At 39.3% G+C, this 25,981-nt stretch overlaps 2 protein-coding genes across 4 annotated transcripts; both read right to left on the bottom strand.

The window, feature by feature from the left end:
* Positions 1–8,899: 8,899 nt before the first annotated feature.
* Positions 8,900–14,604, bottom strand: LOC148864062 (U11/U12 small nuclear ribonucleoprotein 25 kDa protein-like). Of its 2 annotated transcripts, XM_088979263.1 has the most exons (8): positions 14,121–14,292; positions 13,962–14,044; positions 11,683–11,978; positions 11,534–11,609; positions 10,567–10,846; positions 10,183–10,288; positions 9,246–9,345; positions 8,900–9,153 (listed from the first exon to the last, which is right to left on the bottom strand). In XM_088979263.1, exons 5-8 carry the CDS (start codon positions 10,784–10,786, stop codon positions 9,058–9,060), a joined length of 522 nt encoding a protein of 173 aa, XP_088835389.1. In that variant the 5' UTR covers positions 10,787–10,846; positions 11,534–11,609; positions 11,683–11,978; positions 13,962–14,044; positions 14,121–14,292; the 3' UTR covers positions 8,900–9,057. The 2 variants fall into 2 exon arrangements, with proteins under 2 accessions (XP_088835389.1, XP_088835388.1); XM_088979262.1 differs by lacking the exons at positions 11,534–11,609; positions 11,683–11,978 and having other exon boundaries at positions 14,121–14,604.
* A 2,669-nt stretch (positions 14,605–17,273) lies between these two features.
* Positions 17,274–25,365, bottom strand: LOC148864063 (UTP--glucose-1-phosphate uridylyltransferase-like). 2 transcript variants are annotated; one of them, XM_088975200.1, is made up of 22 exons: positions 25,012–25,269; positions 24,773–24,820; positions 24,585–24,610; positions 24,449–24,487; positions 24,114–24,204; positions 23,840–23,900; positions 23,637–23,714; positions 23,506–23,556; positions 23,082–23,155; positions 22,714–22,786; positions 22,288–22,345; positions 22,093–22,139; positions 21,951–22,016; positions 21,085–21,117; positions 20,865–20,917; positions 20,665–20,740; positions 20,520–20,576; positions 20,344–20,427; positions 20,164–20,262; positions 19,980–20,084; positions 17,617–17,688; positions 17,274–17,498 (listed from the first exon to the last, which is right to left on the bottom strand). In XM_088975200.1, the coding sequence occupies exons 1-22, from the start codon at positions 25,092–25,094 to the stop codon at positions 17,472–17,474; spliced, it is 1,401 nt and encodes a 466-aa protein (XP_088831326.1). In that variant the 5' UTR covers positions 25,095–25,269; the 3' UTR covers positions 17,274–17,471. The 2 variants fall into 2 exon arrangements, with proteins under 2 accessions (XP_088831326.1, XP_088831325.1); XM_088975199.1 differs by lacking the exon at positions 24,449–24,487 and having other exon boundaries at positions 24,519–24,610; positions 25,012–25,365.
* Positions 25,366–25,981: the final 616 nt, after the last annotated feature.

Here is a 25,981-nt window from a genome sequence, read left to right on the forward strand (position 1 = left end):
CCAGAACGCCGAACTGAACAATCGTACCATACCTGACATCGAGGAGGTCCGTATCCAAGGGTGGCGCACCTGACTGACTTGGGATTTGACGCTTGATAGCCGCACTTCAACGGCCACCTGCCACCGCCATCTGCCACCGCCATCTCCTGTTGCAGAGACGGCTCCGACAAAGAGAGCAGTGGCGGTTCTGCCCAGTAGAGGTGATGACACCCGAACTAGCAGGAGCACAAAGATAATCATACCCGACCTGACAGAAGCTTAGGAGTGAGTGAGCGAGGTGGTTATAAAAGGCTCCCTACCCCCCAAGAACAAGGTATGTGAACTTTGTGCCATTTGGTTTTATCTTGCCTTTGAGAGAATACTAACTTGAGCTTCGGAGCAATCTCACCAGGTTCCCCCCGGAGTTTCCTCATCTTCTCCATTTCAGGTTCCCTGTAGCTCCGTTTAGAGGCAAGGTCGTTGACAATTAGGACCGGCCGGATTGCGCACCATCAATTGGCGCCATCAGTGGGAACGCTTCTAAAAGCCTCCCTCTAAAACTCTCATAACCATCCCTTTCCACAAAACCCCAACACTCATGACTTCTTCCAATGACGCCAGACGTGGCGAGGAGATGAACACCGCTGAGGAACAACTTCAAGTCCCCGTAGTGTGCATCAGACAGTTCACATTCAGCCTCGAAGTCCCTAGGCCGGTTGAGCCCGAGATCCCCAGTTCGGGTGAGACCGAAGCTCCCAAGCCAATAGAATCTGAACCCCGTGAAGTAGCAGCCAGTGTGGCATCTCTCCTGGTTAGACCAAACGCGAACTGGGATGAGGAGCCCTGGATCCTTCACGTAGATGGCTCCTCGAACCAGCAAGGCAGCGGGGTTGGAATAGTGTTGTGCGGCCCGGGTGGAACGAAATTGGAATATGCACTAAGCTTTGAGTTCGCGACATCCAACAACGAGGCGGAGTACGAGGCACTGATAGCCGGGCTGAACCTAGCGCAAAAGGTAAAAGCAAAACACATAGTTATCTGCAACGATTCCCAGCTCGTGGTCAACCAGGTTACGGGCGAATACGAAGCACGCAAGCTCACTATGATCGCATACTTGGTAAAAGTAAAGAAGGCTCTGCTCAACTTCCAGTCACATTTCATCAGGCAAATCCCAAGGTCGGAGAACACTGAGGCCGACACCTATCCCGATTAGCCAGCTCGAGTCACAACACCATGAGAACCGTGTACATAGAGGACTTACCTCGGCCTAGCATTCTCGGTGGGGCAGAGGAGGTCGCTCCCGTCCTTGAAGCAGAGCTGAGTTGGATCGACCCACTCGCGAGCTTCTTGCTGGACGGAACCCTCCCTGCGAACTGCAATGTAGCTAGGAGAGCGCAATGCCAGGCAGCCAAATACGTTATAATAGACGAATGGCTGTACCGACGGTCCTACATGCTCCCCTACTTGCGTTGCTTGTGACCTGCTGAAGTCGAGCTCGTACTCCGCGACATTCATGAAGGTCTGTGCGGCGGACACTTGGGGGGCAGAGCCCTCACCCAAAAGGCACTTTGACAAGGGTACTACTGGCTAACGATGAAGGTAGAGGCCGTCGAGCTTGTCAAATAATGTGACAAATGTCAAAAACATGCCAATATCCACCATCAGCCCGCCGCCGACCTCAAGTACCTCACCAGTCCATGGCCCTTTGTGCAATGGGGCATCGACCTCCTGGGGCCATTCCCGCCAGCAACAGATGGGGGAAAGTTCCTAGTGGTAGCGGTAGATTATTTCACAAAGTGGATAGAAGCTGAACCTCTAGCAACAGTTACAGCCCGAAACGTGCAGAACTTCTTTTGGAAGAACATAGTATGCCGCTTCGGGTTACCTCAGGCACTGATGTCCGACAATGGCAAGCAGTTCGAGGATATCAAGTTTCAGGAATGGTGCCAAGATATGGGAATCCGACAGAACTTCACATCGGTCACACACCCGCAGGCAAACGGTCAGGCATAAGTAATGAACAGAGCTATCCTCCGCAGACTGAAAGCACGACTGGACCGAGCTAAGGGGTTGTGGGCGGACAAGCTACCAAGTGTTCTATAGGCTCATCGAACCACGGAAAAAAACCACCACAGGAGAAACCCCCTTTAATCTCACCTACGGAACTAAAGTGGTAATCCAGACGGAGATCGAAATACCTACACTGCAACTAGAAGCATACGACGATCAAACAAACGGAGATGAGTTACGCACCAACCTCTCGACCTACTAGATGAGGTAAGAGACCTCGCATACATTCGGACCGTAGCTTACCAGCAAAAGGTAGCTCGGTACTACAACGCCAGAGAAAAAAAGCGGAACTTCCGCGTCGACGTCCTGGTTCTCCGTAAGATCATGGCACCCAAGCCCGATGTGGGAAAACTTGGACCAAATTGGGAAGGGCCCCACTGAGTAAAGAGAGCGCTCAGGGGGGGGGGGCACACGAGCTCGAAACTTTAGAAGGAAAACAAGTACCTTGAGCTTGGAACATCATTAACTTGAGACGATACTACCTATATATCACCAAGCGAAGTAGATTAAGTCACTACCAGAGCCAAAGGGCTAGGACGCCGAACTAACAAGGACCTCGGCATGGACGAACAAAGGACAAAGATGCAAACTAAAAGCTCAGGCAAAGTGCCAACAATGAACTAATAGGGGCATCAACATATGGTCAGTTCGGCGATACGACTAGTTCGGAGAAAAGAGCGACCAAAAATCAAAAGAAAATCATTTCATTGCAAAATATTGTGTACATTTCAAAAAAAAATTAATAAATACATTTCACTGGCCCGGAGCTACTTCTTCATCATCAGAAGGCACTTCAACAATACCCGAAGGTCCTACCTCACCCTCAGAATCTGGCTCACCATCAGCGGCATTGGCCATCTCCTGAGTAATGCGTGAAGTGGATATGACACTAATGTCGAGCTCGGGGTACGTATTCCGGATCATCCACCGGCTTAGTTTAAAGCCCCTTCTGTACGAGTCCACCATTAGATCATCGAAGCACAATGAGGCGATGTACTCATCAACGGCCTTCTTCTTGGCATCTTCGATGCCTTGAGAAAAGATATGTGTCCTCTCCCTAATATCCTCCTGAAGGTATTCAACCTGATGCTGCAAATCCAGCCTCAGGTCCGCCATGTGCTTAACCACAACTCCCATGGCCTCGACATCTCTCTGAGACCTCGCCTGCCTGGTCTGTGCAGCGCGGGCAGCCACCTCAGCAGCGCGAGCAGCCGCCTCAGTAGCTCAGGAAGTCGCATCGACAGGCAGCTCGTGCCTGCCTCGAGCTCCTTTCCACCTGGGTCGCCAAGGCATGGATAGAATAGTTCACCTACCAAAAGGAAAGAACAAGTGATTAAAAGAACGACAACAAGAGGGATAAAAGCAAAGAGCCCGATAAGAAATCTGACTTACCACCATGGCATGAGTGGCAGCACGACAGGCCACCTGGTTCAAAGGAAGATCGGTCCACGCCGTGACCTCCTCAGGGTAAATGGCCTCCCTACTCTTCTGAAGAGCGTGGTTCCGCGACAACACTCTCCTGAATTCCCCTTGGGCTCCCGAGCCTGAGGGCCCAGCTCGTGTATAAGCAGACCCAGAGTAAGCGGGAGTACTAGAGTAAGCGGGAGCATTAGAGTAAGCGGGAGCCCCCATGTAAGTAGTCTCGGCATAAGGGGCCCCTGCCACTTCTTGCATTGGAGGAGCCATCTCGGGCTCCCTGGGCGGATCCTCTGACGGGTAGTTAGGTACATTGGGCTCCGCATCTTGGGGCAGCTTGGCACGAGTTCGTTTAGCGACTCGCTTCCTCCTCTTCATGCCTTGAAACAGGTGCCCACCACGAGTCCTTTCTGAGTCCATCACACCTACAAAAAGAGTTCGGCATTAGGAAAAAAATGAAAGAACAGAGCAAAACAAAAAACCGCCGAGTAAGGAACCTACCTGAACTCAGACCGGCCGCAATGAGCTTGGCCTCCATCAGATATTGATGGCATTTTAGCCCAAGTCGTGCCCATTGCCGGAGGCCCTTCGCCGTCTCCTTATCAAGCGTAACACTGGCGTTAGGGGCAGCCATTCCCCACCCGGTTTGGAATGGCCACCCCAATTCACTTCACACCCCGAAGTAGTCCCGTTTCCAAGCCGGGACCTTGTTGAGAAGTTTGTGTAGAAGCTTAAAACCCAGGCGAGGAGACAGGTAATACGCCTGCCTACGCCCGGGAAGGGGACCTGCTTGCTTCTTAAGCATTAAAATGGAGGAGAAGATCTCCAAGTCTAAAGGCAAGACCTGTTCGCAAAATAGGGAGATTGTCCCCACCAAGTTACGAATAGAGTTCGGGTGAAGCTGGCCGACTGTAACACCGAAGTGGTTCATTACCTCGACAATGAGGGGGTGGAAAGGAATGCGCAACACAGCAACGAGCTGCTCCCGAAATATCACGATCTCATCAGGACCGTGTTCACAAGAGAAACTGCCCGAAGGTATGAAGTAGGTATACTCCCTAGGCAAGTTGAACTGGGTGATAAGGGAATGAAGCCCCTCGAGAGTCAGGTCGAAGGCTCAAACTTGTCTAATGTCCAACCTCGACGAGAGGAGGATACCAAACTACCCGAGGCAACTCGACCTACGGGTTCGAACTCTTCCTCGAGTTCTACCTCAGGGTCACTAGGACTGCCGAAGGATGCAGCTCGGTTCGTGGAACCTACATCCGACCACCTTGAAGAACTATCTGAGCTATCCGAGCTAGACATTGGAAGGAGAATAAGGATTACAGGAAAGTACTCACTCGGAAAGAAGCAAACGGACTACGGGAATGTGAACGCGAGCTAGAAGTTGGGACGCAAACTGAAACTAAGATGCGGGCTCAAGAAGCAAAACGCAGGATAGTGACAGTGACTGTGGTCCCCCACCATTTATATCTGCAGTAACTGAGAACCAACGGCTCGGATCAAAGACAATCCAATGGCCCGCAGCTGCGCTGACCGCACGTCTCCAGTGACCGAGACGTGACTGGCCGCACGTCTCCTGAGACCGAGACGTGATTGGTTGCACGTCTTTCTAAAACTGAAAAGCGCCAGCGCATGTCTCTTCGCATTAAAGGTGGCAGCGGCGTATCTTTTCAAATTTGAAAAAATGCCCGCTGACACGTCTCCTAGTAGCGTGCTTTTTTGAATTTTGAAATAAACGCGTGCTATCACGTCTGTCAGCGTTCATAGACAGATTAGCGTGTCTCCCATCTTTTTGGCGCTCGAGAAAACTTGGAAAAACCCTAACAAAACGTGCACTTCGCGTCACCAGCCAAACCAGTTCGAAGTATGGGACAAATCCACCTGCCGCCTCACAAACTCCCCACGCCAGGCCAAGTCCCTTAGCGCGAGGAGTGGGGGGCAATTGATGAAGGATGATTTGGCCCGACCTTGTAATCATTCAACACGTGGCAAAGGCAACAGCTCGGCACAACAGCGCGCCCAAGGTGCGAGCACCGAAAGGAGGAACCAGCAGTCCAAACTCCCTACTAGGAGCTCGAGCTCTCCCTTAGGCCCCGAGCCTCACACAAGGCAACGAGCTGAACTGGCCTGCCACATGGCAGTTCGGGACACTCCTCTATCCGAACTCAAGACTTCACCTCGCTCACCACTCCAGCACTTCGCCTTTAGAATGCCGAACTGAACAATCGTACCATACCTGACACCGAGGAGGTCCGTATCCAAGGGCGGCGCACCTGACTGACTTGGGATTTGACGCTTGATAGCCGCACTTCAATGGCCACCTGCCATCGCCATCTCCTGTTGCAGAGACGGCTCCGACAAAGAGAGCAGTGGCGGTTCTGCCCAGCAGAGGTGATGACACCCGAACTGGTAGGAGCACAGAGATAATCATACCCGACTTGACAGAAGCTTAGGAGTGAGTGCGCGAGGTGGTTATAAAAGGCTCCCTACCCCCCAAGAACAAGGTATGTGAACTTTGCGCCATATGATTTTATCTTGCCTTTGAGAGAATACTAACTTGAGCTTCGGAGCAATCTCACCAGGTTCCCTCCGGAGTTTCCTCATCTTCTCCGTTTCAGGTTTCCTATAGCTCCGTTCAGAGGCAAGGTCGTTGATAATTAGGACTGGCCGGATTGCGCACCATCACCACTTTTTTTTTTTTTTTTTGCAAAAAAAAAATTGTTGTTTGGCCTTAAATCTTAATTTTTAATATGAAAAAAATTAAGGGCATTTGAATTAATAAATATTGGTTGTCGACCACCCATTCTCTAAACATTGGTTCTCTCTTTCAAAATTGAGGGCTTTTGAATTAATAAAACTTGTCACACATCCCTAGATTCTATCGTTTGTCGACCACCCATTTTTATTCAAAATAACCCTTACCTCAATCAAAATCCTTGCATATCCATCTTCTCCTTGCTTCTATTGAATCTATTCCTATTGTCATACTTCAAAAACTTCTAACAGAGGAATCCTCCCCATCCTCGACTTCTATTGAGAATCCGGGAACCATCTACTTCATCTCAACTCAAATACTTTTTCTTGCTCACTCTCATATTCAAAAGTCCAATTGGCTGCTTCCTTGTGAAACATGAAAATGAATATAATAATCCTCCATTCAACTTGCAAACCCCAAAACCTCTTATCAAACTTGCTTCCAATAATTTCTATCTTTAATAATGTTTCACCATCAAGGATTGGAATATCAACATAATACGTTTGATACAAGATGTATCATATTGATATTTAAAGAGATGGGTGCATGGCATAAATGGAACAACATGATGACATTGAGGACCTATAGTAATAGCTATGACTGCAACTTAAAGTTTCTAACCGTTGACATAGGTCAATGGATTGTTATTCAATACTTTGATGGTTTTTATAGGTTGTCTCAAAATTTTGGATCACCAACACATATCCAGTTACACTGGTTGCTCAAACTTGTTAGATCTATGAATTTTTCCAAAAATTAGAAAAAATAAATTTTTATATATTATAAATGATTTTCACTGCAAGAAAGAACTATAATTCTGATTTACCAATAATCTATTAAATTCATTGTTCTAAGAATAATTTATGTCAACAATGACTTCTTTCTTGTTTTTATTGAAAAGCAAAAGTTAGAAAAATAATTTATTTTATATATTCCAAATGATTTTCATGGTAAAAAAAGGATCCATCAATGATCTATCAAATTCTTTTTTCTTTTTTTCGTCTATCAAACTCATTTGATCTAACAACAATTGAATGTCTTGTGAGATGAATTTATATCATTTTTACATGTTCTAGACTCTTAATTTTGTTGATTCTAATCTGTCTCTGTATGTAAATTGTTATTATGTGCACTTTTTATACATTTATACATATTCATAGTTATTTCAACCTTATATTTAGTGTTATTGATGTATTTGAGAGATTTGTAAGAATTTCCCTAATACATCTAAACATATTTATATCTTTCAACTGTATCCATGCACATCCGAAGTATACATGACAGGGCCATACCCGCATCCATTTATGGGTGAAGCCCAACTTTGGGCCCTGAAGAATGCAATTCAGCTTTGTTCATTTTGTATTTTCCTTGTGTAGGCTCTAGTATCTTAAAATAATATTTCCATTTGAATGGACCTTTTCATTAGTATCTTATTTTGTAAATTTCATAAATGTGAAGTTGAAACCTCTTAAACTAATACATATGCACAAAAAAGTTTTGAAGGGCTCATATTAGATCCGTTGGCCATCACGTGATGCAAAGTTTCTTAATACAGGACCACCTTGTTAAAAGGGATGTGTGGTTATCTGTTGGTTCATTTGAAAAAAAAAATAGAAATGAAAAGCTATTTAACAAAAAACCAATTCACCCTCTTATTCTCATGGATAAGGCTCTTCATTATTTTCTGGAGACTAAATCTAGTTTTCAGAGTGGGAAAACTGCTAATGCTTTTAAAGCTTGGAATCCAATCGTCTGAGTCCATCAAGTTAACTTTGATGCCTCCCATAACCTAGAGGTTTGGTGTTCCACTGCCTGTATTATTGCCATGGGTCATCTTGGTACAGCTCTTACCTCAAAGCCTACTGTATTGATCTCTTATCAATTTAACTGAAACTTGGGTCATTTGGGAAATTCTCTACAGCGCCATCAACTTCAAAGACTACCATGTAATCATCGAAGGAGACTCGCAACTTGTATCAATTGCTTGAAGAAGACCGGAATAGACTAAAGAATATTATTGAGAAATGCCCTTGTGTTTATTCTTGTTTGAATGCAGGTATCATCTTTTGCCATGCATTTCGTTAATCTAATCAAGCTGCTGATTGGCTGACTTGTAATGCTCTTTTTGGAGGTGAGTATGGATTGTATGCCTTGGTCTTAAATTTTATCTGATTTTGTGATTTTTGAGGACGTGCTAACCCCTTCTTGTGTAGCCCCTTCTAATTGGGGGTGTCAATTGGACTTGGTCCAATCCGATCCAGTCCAATGTGAGTCCATTATAAATGGACCAGGCCCAATCTAATCCAATGATTGTTTTAGACCAATTTGGACCAGTCCAATTCAATGTGTGGACCATTCAATCTGTTCAATTTCATTTTGATTTAGATTGGTTTTAACCCAAACCCAGTCCATTGACACATATTCTTATCTTATACGGATGAACCAAATATTTGCTTAATCCAACCCAATCCAATATAAATTTGTTAAGGACAGGCCAGGTCAAATCCAATCTAATAAATATTTTGGACTGGATTGGTCCAATCTAATATGTCTTGTTGGTCTGTCCAGTCCATCCAAATTGATTTTGGACTGGATGGGGTTCAATCCAAAACTGGTCCATTGATACCCTTACTTCCGAGTTCCGATCTATCAAAAAATGAAAAGATTCAAAAGTGCACAACTAACAACTCGACTCCCATGAAATTTCCAAATTCACAATCAACTTCTTACAAAAGAATCACACATCCACTAGTAAGTTTCTTCTGGCACATCTGTAGCATGTTGATCAACGCTCAATACCCAGCTTTTGACAGCAAATATGGCTTGATTAATCATGATCTTTTGCTAAGACCATGAAAGAACCGGTGCTTTCTCCTCCGGGAGTGTCTCCTAGACACCCGTGACATAACAAAGGGAACATAGTGGACCTACACAAATGTGAAGATAAAATCAAATATGGTAGACAGGCTTGAAAATAGATGGACACAAAACCACAAACACCGAAACTCGGAAGAGCTACCTGAGAGTTATTACGGATGCCATAAACCTGAAGCAGGGCGTTGTCATCAATGAGCTTCTCATTATGGTAGGAGAGACAAAAATTTGCCCACACATGCCTCCTGCAAAGCAAAAAGTGCATTTTTATTTTAATAGCTATATAAGATCCTGAGTACATCTGCAATGAATGTAAAATACAGATTGTTTAAAATAAAAAAAAAGTTTTATCCATTAATTCGTTCAACTTTGATAAAGTTATAGTATCATCCTTCTAAATGCTACATATTTTGAGAGTCGAACTTGCAACGTGACTGTACACATTCACATCATATATTGCCTAGCATAAGTTACTGCCTTTATTTCTATGAATCCAACCACCCCCCACCCTCCCAAAAAAAAAATAATAATAATATCTGTGTAAGACCAAGAAAAGGGAAGGAAGACTCTCTGCATATGGTGGATCACATGACCATTGGAACAACAGATATTGGCAAAGATGCCACAGTTAAAACTATAGATTCAAAATGTAATGTTGTGATTACTATGGCACCATCAGTGGGCTGAAGTAAGAATCCATCCTTGCGAGCCACTTCTTAATCTGACTCAAACATCTTACCATGTTTGAGAAACATATGGAAACTAATGAAGGGTCAACTATTATTGATCAAAGTATGAAATTTAACAACTGTAAGTCCACAATAATTTTAGTTATAGCAATGCACCAAGAAACAGCAATGCATATATGGTAGAGCAAATTTAGCACTAAAAGCTCAAGGACATATTCTTAGGTTGCATTTGGAATTTCTTATTTTAAGGACTTATCTCCTTTTTTCTGTTAAAAATATAAAATGCCACTATGAACACTAAGTTTTTAACTACAAACAGGAGAAAAGTCCTTAAAGTAAGGAATGCCAAATGCAGCCTTAATGTGATCAAGGGATGTTGACCAGATATAGTACCATGAAATGTGGCGATGTCCCATATGCGATTGCTCCATGTCATTTGTTTTTCTTTTGATAGCTGACTTCAGATCCTTAACAGTAGCAGAATTCATAATGGCAACATCTTCATTAAAAAAGACCAATTAGTGAATCAACCAAACCCAAGAAAGCAAATACATTCTTTTAGGCTCAATTACTTTGGTAAGATCACCAAACTAAACAGAATTATCTCAAGAAAATTAAGGCATCCAAGAAAGAGATGTGAACCAATATGGGTTACACCCTTTCTGAAAAGTGAATGAAAGAAATGAAAGTTATGAACCATGAAATTCAGTGTTCAATGATTTGGAAGTTGGAACAAGTTTCATAGAAATCTGATGGAGAAAAGCAAGGAGCTAATACCAAAGGTGGTACCGTCCATTTTAAGGACAGAGATTCTCATAGCGCTACCCAATTCCAAACTGATAAGCGTGTCCACATCAGTGAGAGTGGGTTTCTTCGGGACGTCAGCAAGTATGGGATCGTCTAGCAGAGCTGAAAGCGTTGACTGTAACCTTGCCTTCTTTATGCTGCTGTGGCTGTACCCTATTCCTACCTCCTCAACCTTCTTGTTGGACTCCATCTTTCTCTACTAAATCATGATGGCTTCCTGACTTGCTCAATATTTCATTTACTAATATACCTGTCCAACAGACAAGGAATAATTGAAATTTAAAAGAATTAAAGACTACAGAAAAACATTGGTGGAAATAAGTCAACTAAATGAGGAAGAATAAATACTAAGGAAATAAAATAGAATGTCTAAAATCCAAATATGAAAACAATATAAGAAGCTCAAATTCCTATAGAAACTGGAAATGGAAGGAAAAATACTAGTCATGTATAAAAATTATGGGCAAATCCTCTGAAAAATGATAAACATCATCTTGAAATTCAATATATTTAACACTAGTTTCCTGAAAAATACAGTTGCATAGTTTATTGCAAGGCGTACTCATATAAGTTGGGTTCACACTAGAAAGATGCAAATATTGTGTATTTCAATAAGATTGTCAAGGTTTTCCATAACATACTAAGGGCCAAAGTATCTAAGACATAATGCAATTGACGAAGAGCATGGCCACATAAGAATTAAAAAAAGAAAAGATTAATTTATAAATGCCACAAAGAAGCACAAAACAAATATCTGAATTTGGCTTACATGATTTACCTAAATTTTGACATATTATATTCCACATAAAAACAAAACCTGCAAAACTTTATTGCCACAATACATAAATGCCAACATGCCAGAAGGGAAAGGAACTAAGCAAAAATTCAATAGAAAATAATGTTATAAAGGTCAAGTTGACTTGTTAAATCCACTTACAGAAACCTAAATGTCTCAAGGTGCAAATAAACAGCAACTGCTCCTTTTTGCAATTTTATTATGAGATCCACTTTTCCTGTAATGTTCACAATTACATTTCTTTTCAATTGTAACTTTTGTATTTTAGATAAAATAGTTAAATAACATACTATGCTTTTCATCTTGCTACTGCTTTTGTAATGTCTGGCAGGATTGGGGGAGCTTCTTCTTCTTCTTCTTCTTCTTCTTCAATTGCCTCTGATTTTGACATCCGCCCTATTATTCCTCTTCTTCTTTCCTGTTTTTTTTTTTACATAAAACAGGGTCTCTTCCTTCCCCTTTGTTTTTTGACACCAAAATAGGAGCTCCGCCTCATTCTTCTTCACTGACTATCTTCTATTTTGGAAGACTGAACACTGCTGTGAAGTCTAACGGCACAAAACCAGCTGCTACAGTTGTGTTTTGGCTGCTCAATGCTAACTGCTAAGTACTACATTCTTCTCTAAATCAACGTTATTTGAAAGAACTAAAAAAGGATTTACAAGTGGATAATTCTTGATGTTGGATTATAATAGATGCTTGCATTGTTAATTACTTAATTTTTTAGTGCTTTCACTGGTTTCTTGTATTGTATTGGAAGGAAACAAGGAAGACCTTTTTTACTTGAAAGTTGCAAAATGCAATTTTAGTATTTTAGTGTGAATTATTATTACTTTGACATTTGAAATTAAGTTTTATTTATACTATCATGATTGCAATATCTGTTTTTATTTGAATAGGATGTTTTATTATTAGAAATTCTAACTATAATTGTAGAAAATTATATGCTTGAGACTTTGGCTTGGGAGGCTTACACCTCGTGCTCGGGAGGCTTATGCCTCCTTCATTATGCGGCACACTCTCGTGTTTTAAAAAACTGGTTTATATTCCCCCCCTCCCAATTCTTTCTTCACTCTACATTAAACTTTGTCTTTACACCTAAACCTAGCTAATGAGTCTGCTATGTTGTTTGCATTTCTTGGACTTTCACCTGAATGAGCACTGCAGTTCAAGTTGGAAGCCAAAACCCTGTCATGTCAAAGGAATTGTCTGCAGTCTGCCCACCACTTGGCAATCGCCTTCTGCTTGCATACCTGTCCAGCCCATTGGTCTAAAGAAGGTTACCTCCCCCTATCATCTTTGATCACCCCCTCCCATACCTGAAGCTCTTGGATTACCTGAACAGCACTTGTCAAAAATATGTTTTACCTTGTTCAGGAGTGCTCCGCACAGCATTGACCTGTTGTTTTCTTATTGTTTACCACTAACCAGACACTACCTACCATGCACCTTACCAAGCCATCCATAAAAGTGCTCTTGAATTCCTTTTCGATAAAACCCAATGGCATATTGGCTGACCTTGTGCAGTGCTACATGGTTCTTTGCTTTCTTGTCTTAAGTGGGAGAAGCCGATCTTGAAGTTTGTAATATTTTGGAGGTGGAACCCAAGAACCTCCGGAAAGGTGGAGAAAGTGGTTCCATTTATCAGAAGGGCCAACAATGTCCCTTATGAATCACTTTGCTTTATTTGCAACATTTGTAACATTAATGTTGAAATATGAGCATTTATTTGTCCCATAGGCCATATTTAGTTTCTTCATATTTTAAGCTTGTTTTTATAGCTTTTTTTCCATAATGCTACACATGCATCATATGTATCAGACTTGACTAGTACTGTAGAAAAATTTTAAAATTATAGGAGGAAAAGTGACCTTGAAGTCATTCTTGTGACATCCCTTTCACAGAACTGATAAGCATTGTGGAATAGAGATTGGCTAGGTTCTTCGGGCAGTACTGCTACTTGTGGTTTGGGGCCCTCAAAAGATTAAGCTAAACTGAATAAGGGTTAAGCAGGTCTGTGGATTTTATGCAGGAATTAGCATATATGATATTCATAAACCGTTGTTTTAAGCTAAACTGAATAAGGGTTAAACAGGTCTGTGGATTTTATGTAGGAATTAGCAGCATATATGATATTCATAAAACATTGTTTTTCCATGATAATTTTGGAATTTTGGTTTATCTTTTTTATAACTTTTTTTTTTTCATTTCTGCTATTGAATGCAAACTTGATGTTTCTTTTAATATCTTAAATGTGTGGAGCCTAATGCAGTCTTTTCCTACTCTTTTCAGAAGTATGTTCAAAATAGTTAATAAATGCTAATTTGTTTCCTTTTTAATGTTTTTCTGTGCATAGTTTTCTTAGAAGCATCTATTGTTATGGATCTTGTATATAGTGGTTACATACTGGACTTTCAATTCAGTGACCTTGATTCAATCCCCAGTAGGACCTTTTGCCTCCCCCCTGGAATTTTATGTAAGCCATTAACAAATTCACAATTTCCATTTCTCTTTTGTATGAAGTTCCAATATCATTATTGTAGTCCAAGATAAAAAGAGTGAAACTTACCTCCAGTAAATGAATTTGTCGGAACGACCGTCGATGTCAACTAGTGGAATTCGAAGGGGCTCCCACTCCGACGGGTTTTAGATCTGAGAACGGTAGAAAATGAGGAAAAAAAAAAGGTAGAAAATGAGAAAAATTTACGGAAGGTCAAGGGATACTTACCCCTGCTGGAATGGTCATCGGTGTCGACCGGCGGAACTCGAAGGGGGCAATCTCCGGCGGGTTATGGAAGGTGGAGGTTTCAGGTTTGAAATTGGAGAGAGAGGACACGAAGCCAGAATTAGGGGATGATGCCCTTTTGGGCGAGAGGAAGCTAACGGGACGGGGTGGAACTAACGGTCGTTCGTTGAGCTCCGCCTCTTTAATTCGCGTGTGGTCGGACACGCGGCGCGTTCACTACGCGTGGGATGTATTTGAGGGGCAACTCTGTGGGGACGGATGCAAATCCATTTTTTTCAGCAATCGTCATGGATTAGGTTACAAACTCGATTTGTGAAAAGAAATAGGACTGCTGTATCTTATCGAGACATACCTTCTTACTAGGTCTGATTAATTAGCTTATCAGAGAAGTAAGTTCGCTTGAGATCACGTCATAGGTTGGTTAAACAAGCATACTAAATTGAATATACTATTTTGCTGCTGAGTTAGGGCATTCTTTTTTGCTTGCTCAATTATTATTTCTTTTAGTTGATAGGTGGAGCTGGTTAGCTGTCTTCATTCTCCTTATTTGTTGGCTGCATGCTTTTTAAAAACGAACCGGAAACAGAACTGGACCCTGACCGATTTCCGGTTAAACAGTTCAATCGTCTAAGTTGAATGGTTCGACCCATGATGTCATAAATAAATTAAAAATAAAAAAAATATCTATAAATAATAAAATATAGCATAAAATTAAATAAAATACAAAAAATATAGAAAATAAAAAATAATACAGTACAAAATACATAAAAAAAATCAGAAAAAATAAATAGAAAAATAAAACAAAAAATTGCAAAAACTATAGAAAAAAAAATCTAGAATGTTAAGTCCTAAAATGCAAAATCCTTCACCTAAAATCAAAATTGATAAAAAAAAAATTACACTAATTTTTACCTAGAAGTCCTGCAAACTTGCTTGGGAAGTGCTGCAAATTGCAAAAAACATTAGTCGTTGCCGGTTGTCGTTAAACGCGGTCGGTCGGTGTGTATTGCCGTCGAAAGCCGGAGATGCTGGTTGCCGCAGGTGGTCGGTTCAGTGTGAGGGATGGCCGCTGCAGGTGGTCAATTCGGTGTGAGTGATGGCCGCCGCTACAAACTCGCCTGCCGTAAAGCCTAGAAGTGATGCAAATCGCAAAAAACGCTGGCCACTGCTGCAAATTCGTCGTCGCCAGTTACTGCTAGTCACGGTCAATCAATGTGTATTGCCATTGAACGCCGGAGTTGCTGGCCGCCGCAGGTGGTCAGTTGGATGTGAGGGATGCGTCGTTGCAAAATCGCCTGCCGCAAAGCCTGGAAGTGCTACAAATTGCAAAAAACGTTGGTCGCCGCTACAAATTTGCCATCGACGATCGCCATTAATCATTGTCGGTCAATGTATATCGCCATCAAACGCCAGAGGTACTGGCCACCGTAGGTGGTCGGTTGGGTGTGAGGGCTGATAGGAGGGAAGAACGAAAGGGTTAGAACGAAAATGGGATTCTAACCTACATTCGATTAATTGATTTGGGATGGGAAAATTAAAGCAATCCACGAACCTCTGTCTGAGTCGAATGATTTAGCAGTCTGATCACCCAAGTTAGTGGTTTTTTAACTTTTACAACGTTTTTTAAAGATTTCTGATTTTTAGTATAATCGGACCCGGGGGCCTGACCAGTTATCGGTTTTTCTGGTCCAATCATCCGACCCGGTCCGGTTTTGAAAACCATGGTTGACTGTGCTTGACTACTTTTCGGATAATGACTATAAATAATTACTGGTTTATGAATTCCTGGTGACTGGGATGCCACCAACAGATGGACTGAAGCAACAACTGATAAAGGTGAATTGAATGGAATATCTGGTGGGGAGTGATGAGTTTGTTTTTATCAAATATGGATAATCCACCTCTTTGTTTTGCATTATCTGAATACAGAAGTAGTATTCCAGCAGAAAGAAACTACTTAGTTTTTCTATATTTCTAAACATTCTCTACTTTTAAATGCAGTCTACTGATGAATGTGACGTGTGCAAAGGAGACACTGGCATCATTTGTTTCATTTTCTTTTCTTCTATTAAAGATTGTGTCACACCTTCTACCAGAAGTTGGGTTTTGAGATATTGAAATATAATTAATTGGTATTAGCATTTCAGAATTTTTATCAAGGAGTGATTGTAGCAGTTAATGAAATTTTCTAGGGATCCCTCCTCCTGATTAAACAACTTCTAGTTATTGCCTAATTAAACAAGTTCTAGTTATCTTACTTGCTTACAATTTTTTTAATAAATGAGAAATTTTATTAGGGAATATGGATAATAACAGATAACATTTACAAAAGACCCGTGGAGAAGCACGTGCTGCGACCTCTCCAACCAATCAAAAACTAAAATAGATTGCAACTGTTCCCTAATTGCCCATTGCTTGGCTAAACAATCAGCCATAGCATTAGCACATCTCCCCACCCATTGTATTCTGACATACAAATTTCTTATCAGCCACTTGAATTTTTTAAGTTCATTCTTAAAGCACCAAACCACAGCCTCTGGGTTCTGTAGCCCCTCCACAATCACCTTGGAATCACCTGTTCCACTCGAACAAATTTATTTGATGATAATTCTTCTATAAAGAGATATCCAGGCGCTGCATTAATGTGAACGCATTGTTTATCTATAGAGAGATATCCAGGAGTATTGATATTTTGCAATTCATATCTTAGGTAGCACTTCTTCATTCATCTTCTCAAGGACCCATCCTTATTTTGGAATTGGAGTTTGGGTTTTTCTTTCATTTGGAAGTTTTGCTTGTTTGAGTCTTCTCTGTTGGAAGTTTTTTCTTTAGTTCTTGGCATTTTAGACTTCTCATGGCCAATTGCAGAGATCTCTTGAGGTGTCTCTCCCGGTGCTCAGTTACTCTCCTTATTGTTTTGTTTTATCATGCTGTTTGTTTCTTGGATTGTATGTGAGCATTAATGAAATAATTTTGACTCTTCAGGCATAAAAAACAAAGTCCTTATCCTCTGAAATCAGGATAGTATTTGGAAATTTCCATCTGGTGGAGACTACTAACCAAAATAGATCTACTAGGCCCACGGCAAGGCCATCCAAGAAATGGATGATCACGAAAAGTTCAAAACCACACCCATTGAATGGACAAAATTTTTGGGCATTTTGTAGAGGCATACAATTCAAGCATCAGAAATATTACAACAAAATTCTCTTATTCAATACCATTACATTTCCTCAAAATTCCTACATTGTCCTTTGAAGATATAACCAGACAGCTTGTAGGCTTGTGATACTCAATACGGGTAATATGGCGATACATCACTACAGATCCTCTTCAGATGTCATGAGGGCCATTAATCACCTGGATGTTGCAATAAAACCGTTAACACAAAATATAAGGAAATTGTCCCAAAGACTGCTGTTAAGCAAAGAAACCTAGAAAAGGAAAAGGGAAATTATCTGGGGTTTCAAATTTCTACCTTGTTCTCAAGTACAACCCCATCAGGAATTTCCAATTTCTCGCCAGGTTTTGCATCAATAGTCACATTGCCCTCAAGTATATTCCATCAATTGTAAGATGAAAGAATAAAAGATTTAAAGGGATAACTTCAAGTTTAGTAGTAGTGAAATATATGCACTAAATAAACAAATTGTCACTTGTCAGAATTAAAATTTCCTCCATTGAATTGAAAAGTGTTCTTATAGTTAGATAGGGAGCAACTTCATCTCTTCCAGTCTATGCCATAGGCATGACTGCCAAATCGCAAGTAAACAATTTGAATGGCACCCAAGGATTAAAAATCAGATCGGATCCATCTACATCCACATCTGATATATATATATATATATATATATATATATATATATATATATTAATGTGTTTATTTACATGTGTGTGTGTGCTTTTTTTTTACTCTATGGAGCTACACAACTCGGGGGTGGGGGTGGGGGGGTTAGCCCATCCCCCAACCTTGGTGCAGATTGTTCCCAAGTCTCCACAACAACCAGTTGGCACCTTTTGCATATGTGCAATAAATATTAACCATACATGATATATGGTATTTGGATTTAACTTTTTTTTATGACATACATGGAACCCAAGGCAAATACCCGCTTTATATATATAAGGTAGAGGCCATTGCTGATGGCAGTGGAGAAGAAATAGAGGTCACTGCTACCCTGAAGAAGGAGAACAAACATACCTTTGCTGCTTTCTACTTGTCAGTTGGCCACTAGAAGCAATGAAATCACAGACCTCTGGTAAGTCATCTCCTTTTCTCTTTCTCCCTATTGATCCCTATCTAGGGTTTGGTATTTGATAGAAAACATAAAGGATATACCAATCTAACGGTTTAGAGTTTCTAATAAAGAAATCAAAGTTCAAACCACAACTGGATAGTTGAACTGCTGAACTGCCCACCTAGGGCTAAAAACAGGTCATTCTCCAGGTCAGGTTTTCAAACACTGCTCTCTCCCTTTTTCATCCAAAGATGTACAAGTATTACAAAAGCAAACATTATAAGGTAAGTCAACTCATTACAAGATGAACACTGATTAACCCCCAACCTTGCTGATCCATCAGCTATTGCATTCAAATCCTAGAAGTCCATCTTGAAACATGTCTATTTGTACCAATGTCAGATATGAAACTTACTGGATACAAGACTAGATACTACATGGACACTTCTAGATGTCCTCTATTGCATTAACACTTTTAAAATATGTAATATGATGTCCTAACAAATTATGATATAAAAAAATTAAATTTGTCAGAATTGGGTACAAATTTTGCACCCGGTTCAGTTTTGCATCCATTTGTTTATAAATGTGATTTGCACTGCCACCTGATTCAAAATTTGTACTTTTTGTTTCATTTACATTTACTAGCAGTTGAAATTTTCAACCCAAAAGCTGATGCAAAATTTGCATTACCTTCCTCTTAAATCAATTCTTTCTCATTTAACATGGGAACTGCATTCTCTTGCTTCTTACCTCACTCTCAAACAAATAAGCATCCTTCTTTCATGCTATTTCATATAATGTGGGACCAAATCATTTTATTTCTCATAAACAAATAAGATAAAATTAAATCTGAAGAAAAAGTAAACTAGAAACTACACTCAATCTATTTGCACTAACACTAGTACAAATGAAATTCGTACTGTAAACAAACTGAGCCTTATCTTCAAAAACAAGGATGTAAAAGCATGATATAAATCATATTACATGAGACATCCATACCCATAATCACGTCTATGATTTTAGCAAATCAAGAGTTTTATCCTTGTGTCCCATATTTGTATCTATGTCCATATCTGTATCTGAGTGTCATAGATTTTTGCACCATCGAATGCCAATTTTAGAGTCACCTTTGATCTGGGTCAGTTGGGGATTCCTTGCAATGGATCCCCTTGTAACAACTCCACCATTCCCAAATCCAAGATAAGGACAATAAACACAAAATGAATTGCCTCAATTCTCAAAGATTTTCATGCCTTAGTTGCCAAATTCAAAATCATCTGATGATCAGATGATCCCTCATTTAATAAATGCCTCGAGGAAACTTTTCTTCACTCTCCCTCATCCATTCCTTAACCACCTTTACCGTGGTATTTTTCATCCCTTTTAAGTTTTAACAATTTGTGCCTACCCTTCCTGGTAGACTCCAAACAAACAAGAATCACCAAAATACCTAATAAATCTATGTTGTGGTGAAGAATTGTACATACTAACAGAAAAATAAACAAAAGATGTCATAGTTCATTGTAACAGAGCAGATCCCAGATGTAACAACCACATCATAAAAAGATTCATCAGTAAAGCAGAAAGCATTATCCAATACCTTGAGGGTTATATTGGCACCAAACCATACATCGCCAGTCACCTTCAAGCTATCAAGCTCAATGATGCTAGGGATGGACTTGAAGCGACTTAGGAAGTTTCCAACCTGAATGATAAAATAAAATAAATCATAGTTGTTCAAAGATTAAATCCATCAGATGGAAGACAATCCTTTAATACAATACCTTTTTAAACTCAGGCCCAAGTTCAATAGAGGGATTCGCAGGAACGCTTCTAGCATTGTTTCGGATAACAAAGCCATCAACTACTGTGTAAAGATCAGACTGTAAAAATGCATCTATGTTTTAGACTACCTAATGTCAAGGTCTTTAGAAGATAAATGACATCAAGTGTTTTAGTTTAACCTGAACAAGAAGCAAATCAGATGTTGCCTTCACTGGAAGGAACCGAGATCGCGGAACATTAATGCCAATGGCATGATCAAAGAACTGTTCCAGATATTAAGGGATTCAAAAGAAAATTCATAGATCTAATAATACACAAACATTAGGTAACTGCAGATGTTATATTTGGAGAATACCCTAATTGCTGCACCAGCTGCTGTTTCCAACTGAAGAACTTTGACCCCATCCACTTCCTGGAAACATCATGAGTAACTTGATAGTTGAAATTGCAATAACAAATATTAGCAAGTGTTTCATCAACTGGAAAGAAAAAGGTCCGACCTTAGGGTTTGGGATGATCTCCATTTTTAGTGCATCAGCTTCTACAAGCCTTTTAATGGCATTCAAATTCAACCACCTATGGAGAATAGGAATTAGTAATTTAATACATCTGCATTATCATGGACTGAATCACACTAGAAAAAGAAAATTCTCTTCTCACATGCATTTGCATATTCGAAGAAGAATCTCAATTCACTTACAAATTGTTTGTATTGAAGATCTTGAACTTTTCAATCGACTTGAATTCATTTACCTAAATAAATGACATGAAAGTCATACATCTTCCATCCTATATGATATCTCTCAAAAAAAAAAAACAAAAACAAAAGAAGTAATAAATGTAAAAGATCTGGAAAAAGTATCAATTGATGCTCACTACATTGAGAATGAGAAAATAAAAGTGAATAAGTTGTAGCTTACGTGTTCATCAGGAACCTGTGCAATTTCCAAGAGCTGCATCCAATAATAGCAAGGAAAATGTCAACAAATTTTGAGGCATGCTGAGTATAAGGGACAAGAAAACTATTTCACAAAGTTGTGACATTGAGAGCATTTTAGGCTACAATATTCAACAAATTCTTTTGATGGTAAGGTAAAAAATCATGTCAAGATGAAGCAACAAAATAACTGGCAAGCTATGGAACATTTTAATAAGAAAAATGCATGTAACCATAGATTGCATGTATGTTTAGTCCCTTCTTAAATCACATGTAACCATTAGGCGTTGATGTGTTGCTCCATTGCGACCCGGGTGACCAGGGTTCAAATCTTGGAAACAGCTTCTCTGTATGTGCAGAGGTAAGGCTGCATACATCTGTCCCTCCCTAGACCCTGCATTGGCAAGAGCCTTGTGCACTGCACTGCCTTTTTTTTACATGTAATCATAGATTCTGTTTGGTTTTTAGAATGACAAAAATCATTGCACCTATATTTTGGAAATCTCAAAAGAAAAGGACAAACAGGAGAAAGCAACAAAAGATCGGAGATACACCTCGGACTGTTAAGACAAAATAGCTAGGGAACATTACATAAGAACTGAAACATGACGAAAATTCATTTGAAGCAATGCCAGGGGTAAGTTAAAAAGGCTAAAGTTTGGTATGGTTGGAATATAATGAGAATTATATTATTAGTTTCAATAGTTTCTTCATTAGTGTTCCATTTTTCAATTGATGGTCAAACACCTAAATTTTCGGCATGTTCTTCTACCATGCTTCTGGAGGAGCAAAATAAGAAAGTGATTTGATCATGAATGTTACTGACTTTTAAGTACTACTACTACACACCTGAACCTTTCCTTCGTATGAAATTAGGGTACCACCCTTTACATCTGCCAAAGTTTTAGGTGTCACCTACACAAACACAAAGATTTTATAACAATATCTGAATCTCTAAAGGCATTGTGGATTAACTTTCATCATTGAGTACCTCCATACAGTATTCATTTTTGTTCTGGATCAAATGATTTAATATTTCTATAAAATCCAATTAAGGCCACACATCCCAAATTCTTCATGATATACCAAATATTGTGATTAATAAAACAATAATGAATACTAGAAAGCAGTAGATACACTAATAAATAAGTAAAAATAGTAGATTTAAAGAGGCAATAAAGGATACTTAAGTCAACAACAGCACCCAAGTTATCCGAGTTGGCAACAAAGGCATACTCCTTACCCTGGATAACAAGCATTAAATTTTTTTGTCAATATGACAAGAATGAACCAAAAAAATAAAATAAAATGAATAATATTTGAAAGAAAACAATAAAACTATTGTTTAGAACATATTAAAGGTGGTGATTTAGGTTCCTATTAATGCTGGTATAGGGGGCAACATTACCATGTTAAAGACAAAATGTTCCCATTGAATTGACAAGGAGAATCATCTGATAAGTTTACTTCTTTCAACAGTCAACAACCAAGGGTAATTCCAGTGCTTCTAATATGGAACACGACATCTATTGCATATTCATAAAAGAAGGTGCCAACACCATTCAAATATATTAGAAATACCCATGAAGAAATAACAACTTGGCATTCTTACCTGTGATAGCAATGCATCCAGCTTGCCACTGTTCAACAAGGATGGGAAAACATCACCATGACCAGGAGGATACCTTCACATTTTATATGGTTGAATGAGATAAACAAGGATAAAAATAAATTGTGTTTAGAATTAATCAATTACTTGAAATATATTTAGATGGTAAGAAAATGTGGTATTCAGGTTAATTAATTAATATCTACCAGGGTTATTATGTACATCCCACTGAATATGAAGATGATAAGTGAATAAACTAGAAACCTAAATACATGGAACCAGATTTTTACATATAAGGGGGAAATATAAGTAGTAAATCCATGGCATTGCAAGAGGGATGTCAGGATGCTAAAAGGAATAACATAGCATACCATCCATCCTTGCTAGTCTGTCCCTTGCATGGCAGTGGCACAAAGTCTTCGACAACCAATCGAGGGTATTGGCTCTAAAGAAAATAGATCAATTATCAGCTCCTTAGGCTCAGTTTGGAAAGAACACAATTACAAATATGTACAGTATAAATACATACAAAATACACTTGTATTTTGTATGTATGAATACAAATATGTGCAGTGCAAATACAGGTTTAGAAATACAAAATACAAGGCTTTGTACTACACATATTTGCATTCATACTCTTTCCAAATTGAGCCTTAGGCTCAGTTTGGAAAAGATACAAATGCAAATATGTACCGTGCAAATACATAAGTTATGTTTCCACAAATATAATAAAAAATACAAAATCAAGACGTAGGTATATATTTAAACAATTGAACATTCATTAGACTTTCAGACCTGGTTAAAAGTATGAATCTCAATGTTTGATGCTGAGTATTTCTCCACGATCTACATTAGACAAGTTTAACTTATCAGCCAAACACAGCCATAGGGAAACCACAAATCAGAAAAGCAAAAATATGACTTACCTTTAAGGTATCTTCATGTGTGTTGAATGAATTCATTAGAAGCAAGGGAACACTGCATCCGTACTTGGAGTTGAGAGACTAACATAATTGAAAAGGATAAATTAAACTTAAAACAACATTACTGGTTAGGTCAAGGTATAAAGCATACAATACAATATAGAGCACCAAAAGTAAAAAGTCTAAAAATAATGCAACAAATTGACCTCAATTTGTTTGACAATCAAGTCAAGAAAAGTCATTCCATTGCGAACTTCAATAACAGACCTGCATTTTACCAAGACAATAAATTTGAACTTAAGGAAAAAAAAAACAACTCCTTCCATTTCAAAAAGGATCAAATAAAAAGGTGATCTTGTGGTCTTAGCATCTCCTTTCAAAATAAAGAAAAGGAATAATCTAAGGACATAATGTGCAATTTCCACATTAAAATTCAGTTGCATTAATTGTGAAAGTGCAGAGTATCAAAAGATTGATTACTTGGGACCAGTACATCCCATTGTAGTTCCTAAGCCTCCATTTAGCTTTAACACGACAAGTTTATCCAAAAGATTCTTAGTTTCTGAGAGATCTGCATGCGTTGATTCATATAGTCAGAACATTGTCATGAAAAAGATGTATTCTATCAATGGTATGAAACTCATATAAGTTTCACATGAAAAAACAAATACCTTAGATCGGAAGTTACTTACCTGGGTAAGTACATTTACCCATATTGTTTTATAATGCAATACCATTTTAGCCCTAAATATCTATTATTAAAAGGGGTATTTTTTTTTGTCTCATTCAAGTGTTCAACTTTCCCAAGTACCCACCTAAGAGATGGGTATCATACCCCTGATCGCCACGTAAATCTGAAAAAAAAAAAAAAGATTTCTTGGTTACCTTCATTAGGAATAGCTAAGGTTTCGTATGGAACTACCACTTCATCGGTGGGAGTATTGATCTTACTCCATTCAACGTGCTGTGCTTCACCACTTCAAATGCAGAATCCCATCCAAAATGAGAGAAGTAATGGAGAACAAAAATTTAAGAAATAAATCAATCCCAAAGCATGAAAGAAAGATTATCAATTAAGAAATGACAATTCTATACTAAATAAATAAAAATTTAGAAAACTTTATCATCTTAAGCTCTACCTGAGATAACGAGACACAAGATTTATGAACCCAGATTTCTCATTTTCACTACAACCAAGGAAACGAAGTTAATATCAAGTGTATGTAAGATCTCCTAGTCTAACACATGTACAATTAATATCTAATAAAAATAAATGATCGGAATCTCAGAAGTAAGCTTCTTCAATAATCAGAAACAGACAGAAATGAGAAAACTTACAGATCTAATTTAGTTAAGAGAAAAGGAAGGAAGAAAGCACCTGATTTGATTGAGACCTGCAACATCAGAACGAAGCTTGGAAAGCTTTTCAGTGTCTGCAGGATTCAAAGAAGCAGTTGCCATTTAGAGATACAAAATTCTTGAGATGCAGAATAGGGTGGCAGAGTACAGAAACTATGATGTGAGGTTTTGGGAATTCAATTTATATCATCAAGCGTAAGCGTTAATTAAGAAGCAGGATCGAGTTTGTGATGACTCAAAATTTGGTAATAAAAGAGAAAGAAACGGGCGAAGCCAATGCATGTATGGCAGCTGGCCGAATTTTGACACATCCTCAAGACCCCAACTGTCCAAGACAAAGTAGACAAACTATCCCGCCAAAAATGACGCCCTTGACTGATAAATGCCTCTTGTAATGCTTACCAAGTGCATCTTCAAAACTACCCATGTTCGGCTAGGTTTTAAAAAACGGACCAGATACGGAACCGTTTTTGCCACCATTTTTTAGGTCAAACGGTTCGATCATTTGGTTTTAACAGATGGTCCATTCTGATTCAAAAATTAATTAAAATAAAATTGGTTAAAAACCGTTGTTTGGATCAACCGATTGGCAGTTCGACCATCCAAACCAGTGGATCACTGATCAAGTCAATGGGTTTTTAGCGATTGATGATTTTTGGGTCAATCAGTTTGACTGTCCAGTCTGGTTCAATTTTTAAAACTATGCAAAAAACTTAAAACAATCAACGGGTATCATAGAAAGAGGTGACCAATCAAATGGTATTCATTGAAAAAGCTCTGATTGATCAAAGTCATTTCGCTACCATGTATATTTCTGGTATCATAGATTTTCCCCTAATTAAATATATACCAAACTCCAAAGGAAAGCCTTCAAACTAGAGAGTCTCCTTCAAATATGTGACAACCTATTTGAGCATCAAAGTAATGGATTCTACTAAGGAAAAAGTGGAAGTAGTTAACTCCACTATAAAAGGTAGTACCCTTAGCCT

Source organism: Nelumbo lutea, chromosome 3, assembly GCF_056320005.1.
Source record: "Nelumbo lutea isolate HS-2025 chromosome 3, American lotus-T2T, whole genome shotgun sequence".
In the NCBI taxonomy this organism is placed as follows: Eukaryota; Viridiplantae; Streptophyta; class Magnoliopsida; order Proteales; family Nelumbonaceae; genus Nelumbo; species Nelumbo lutea.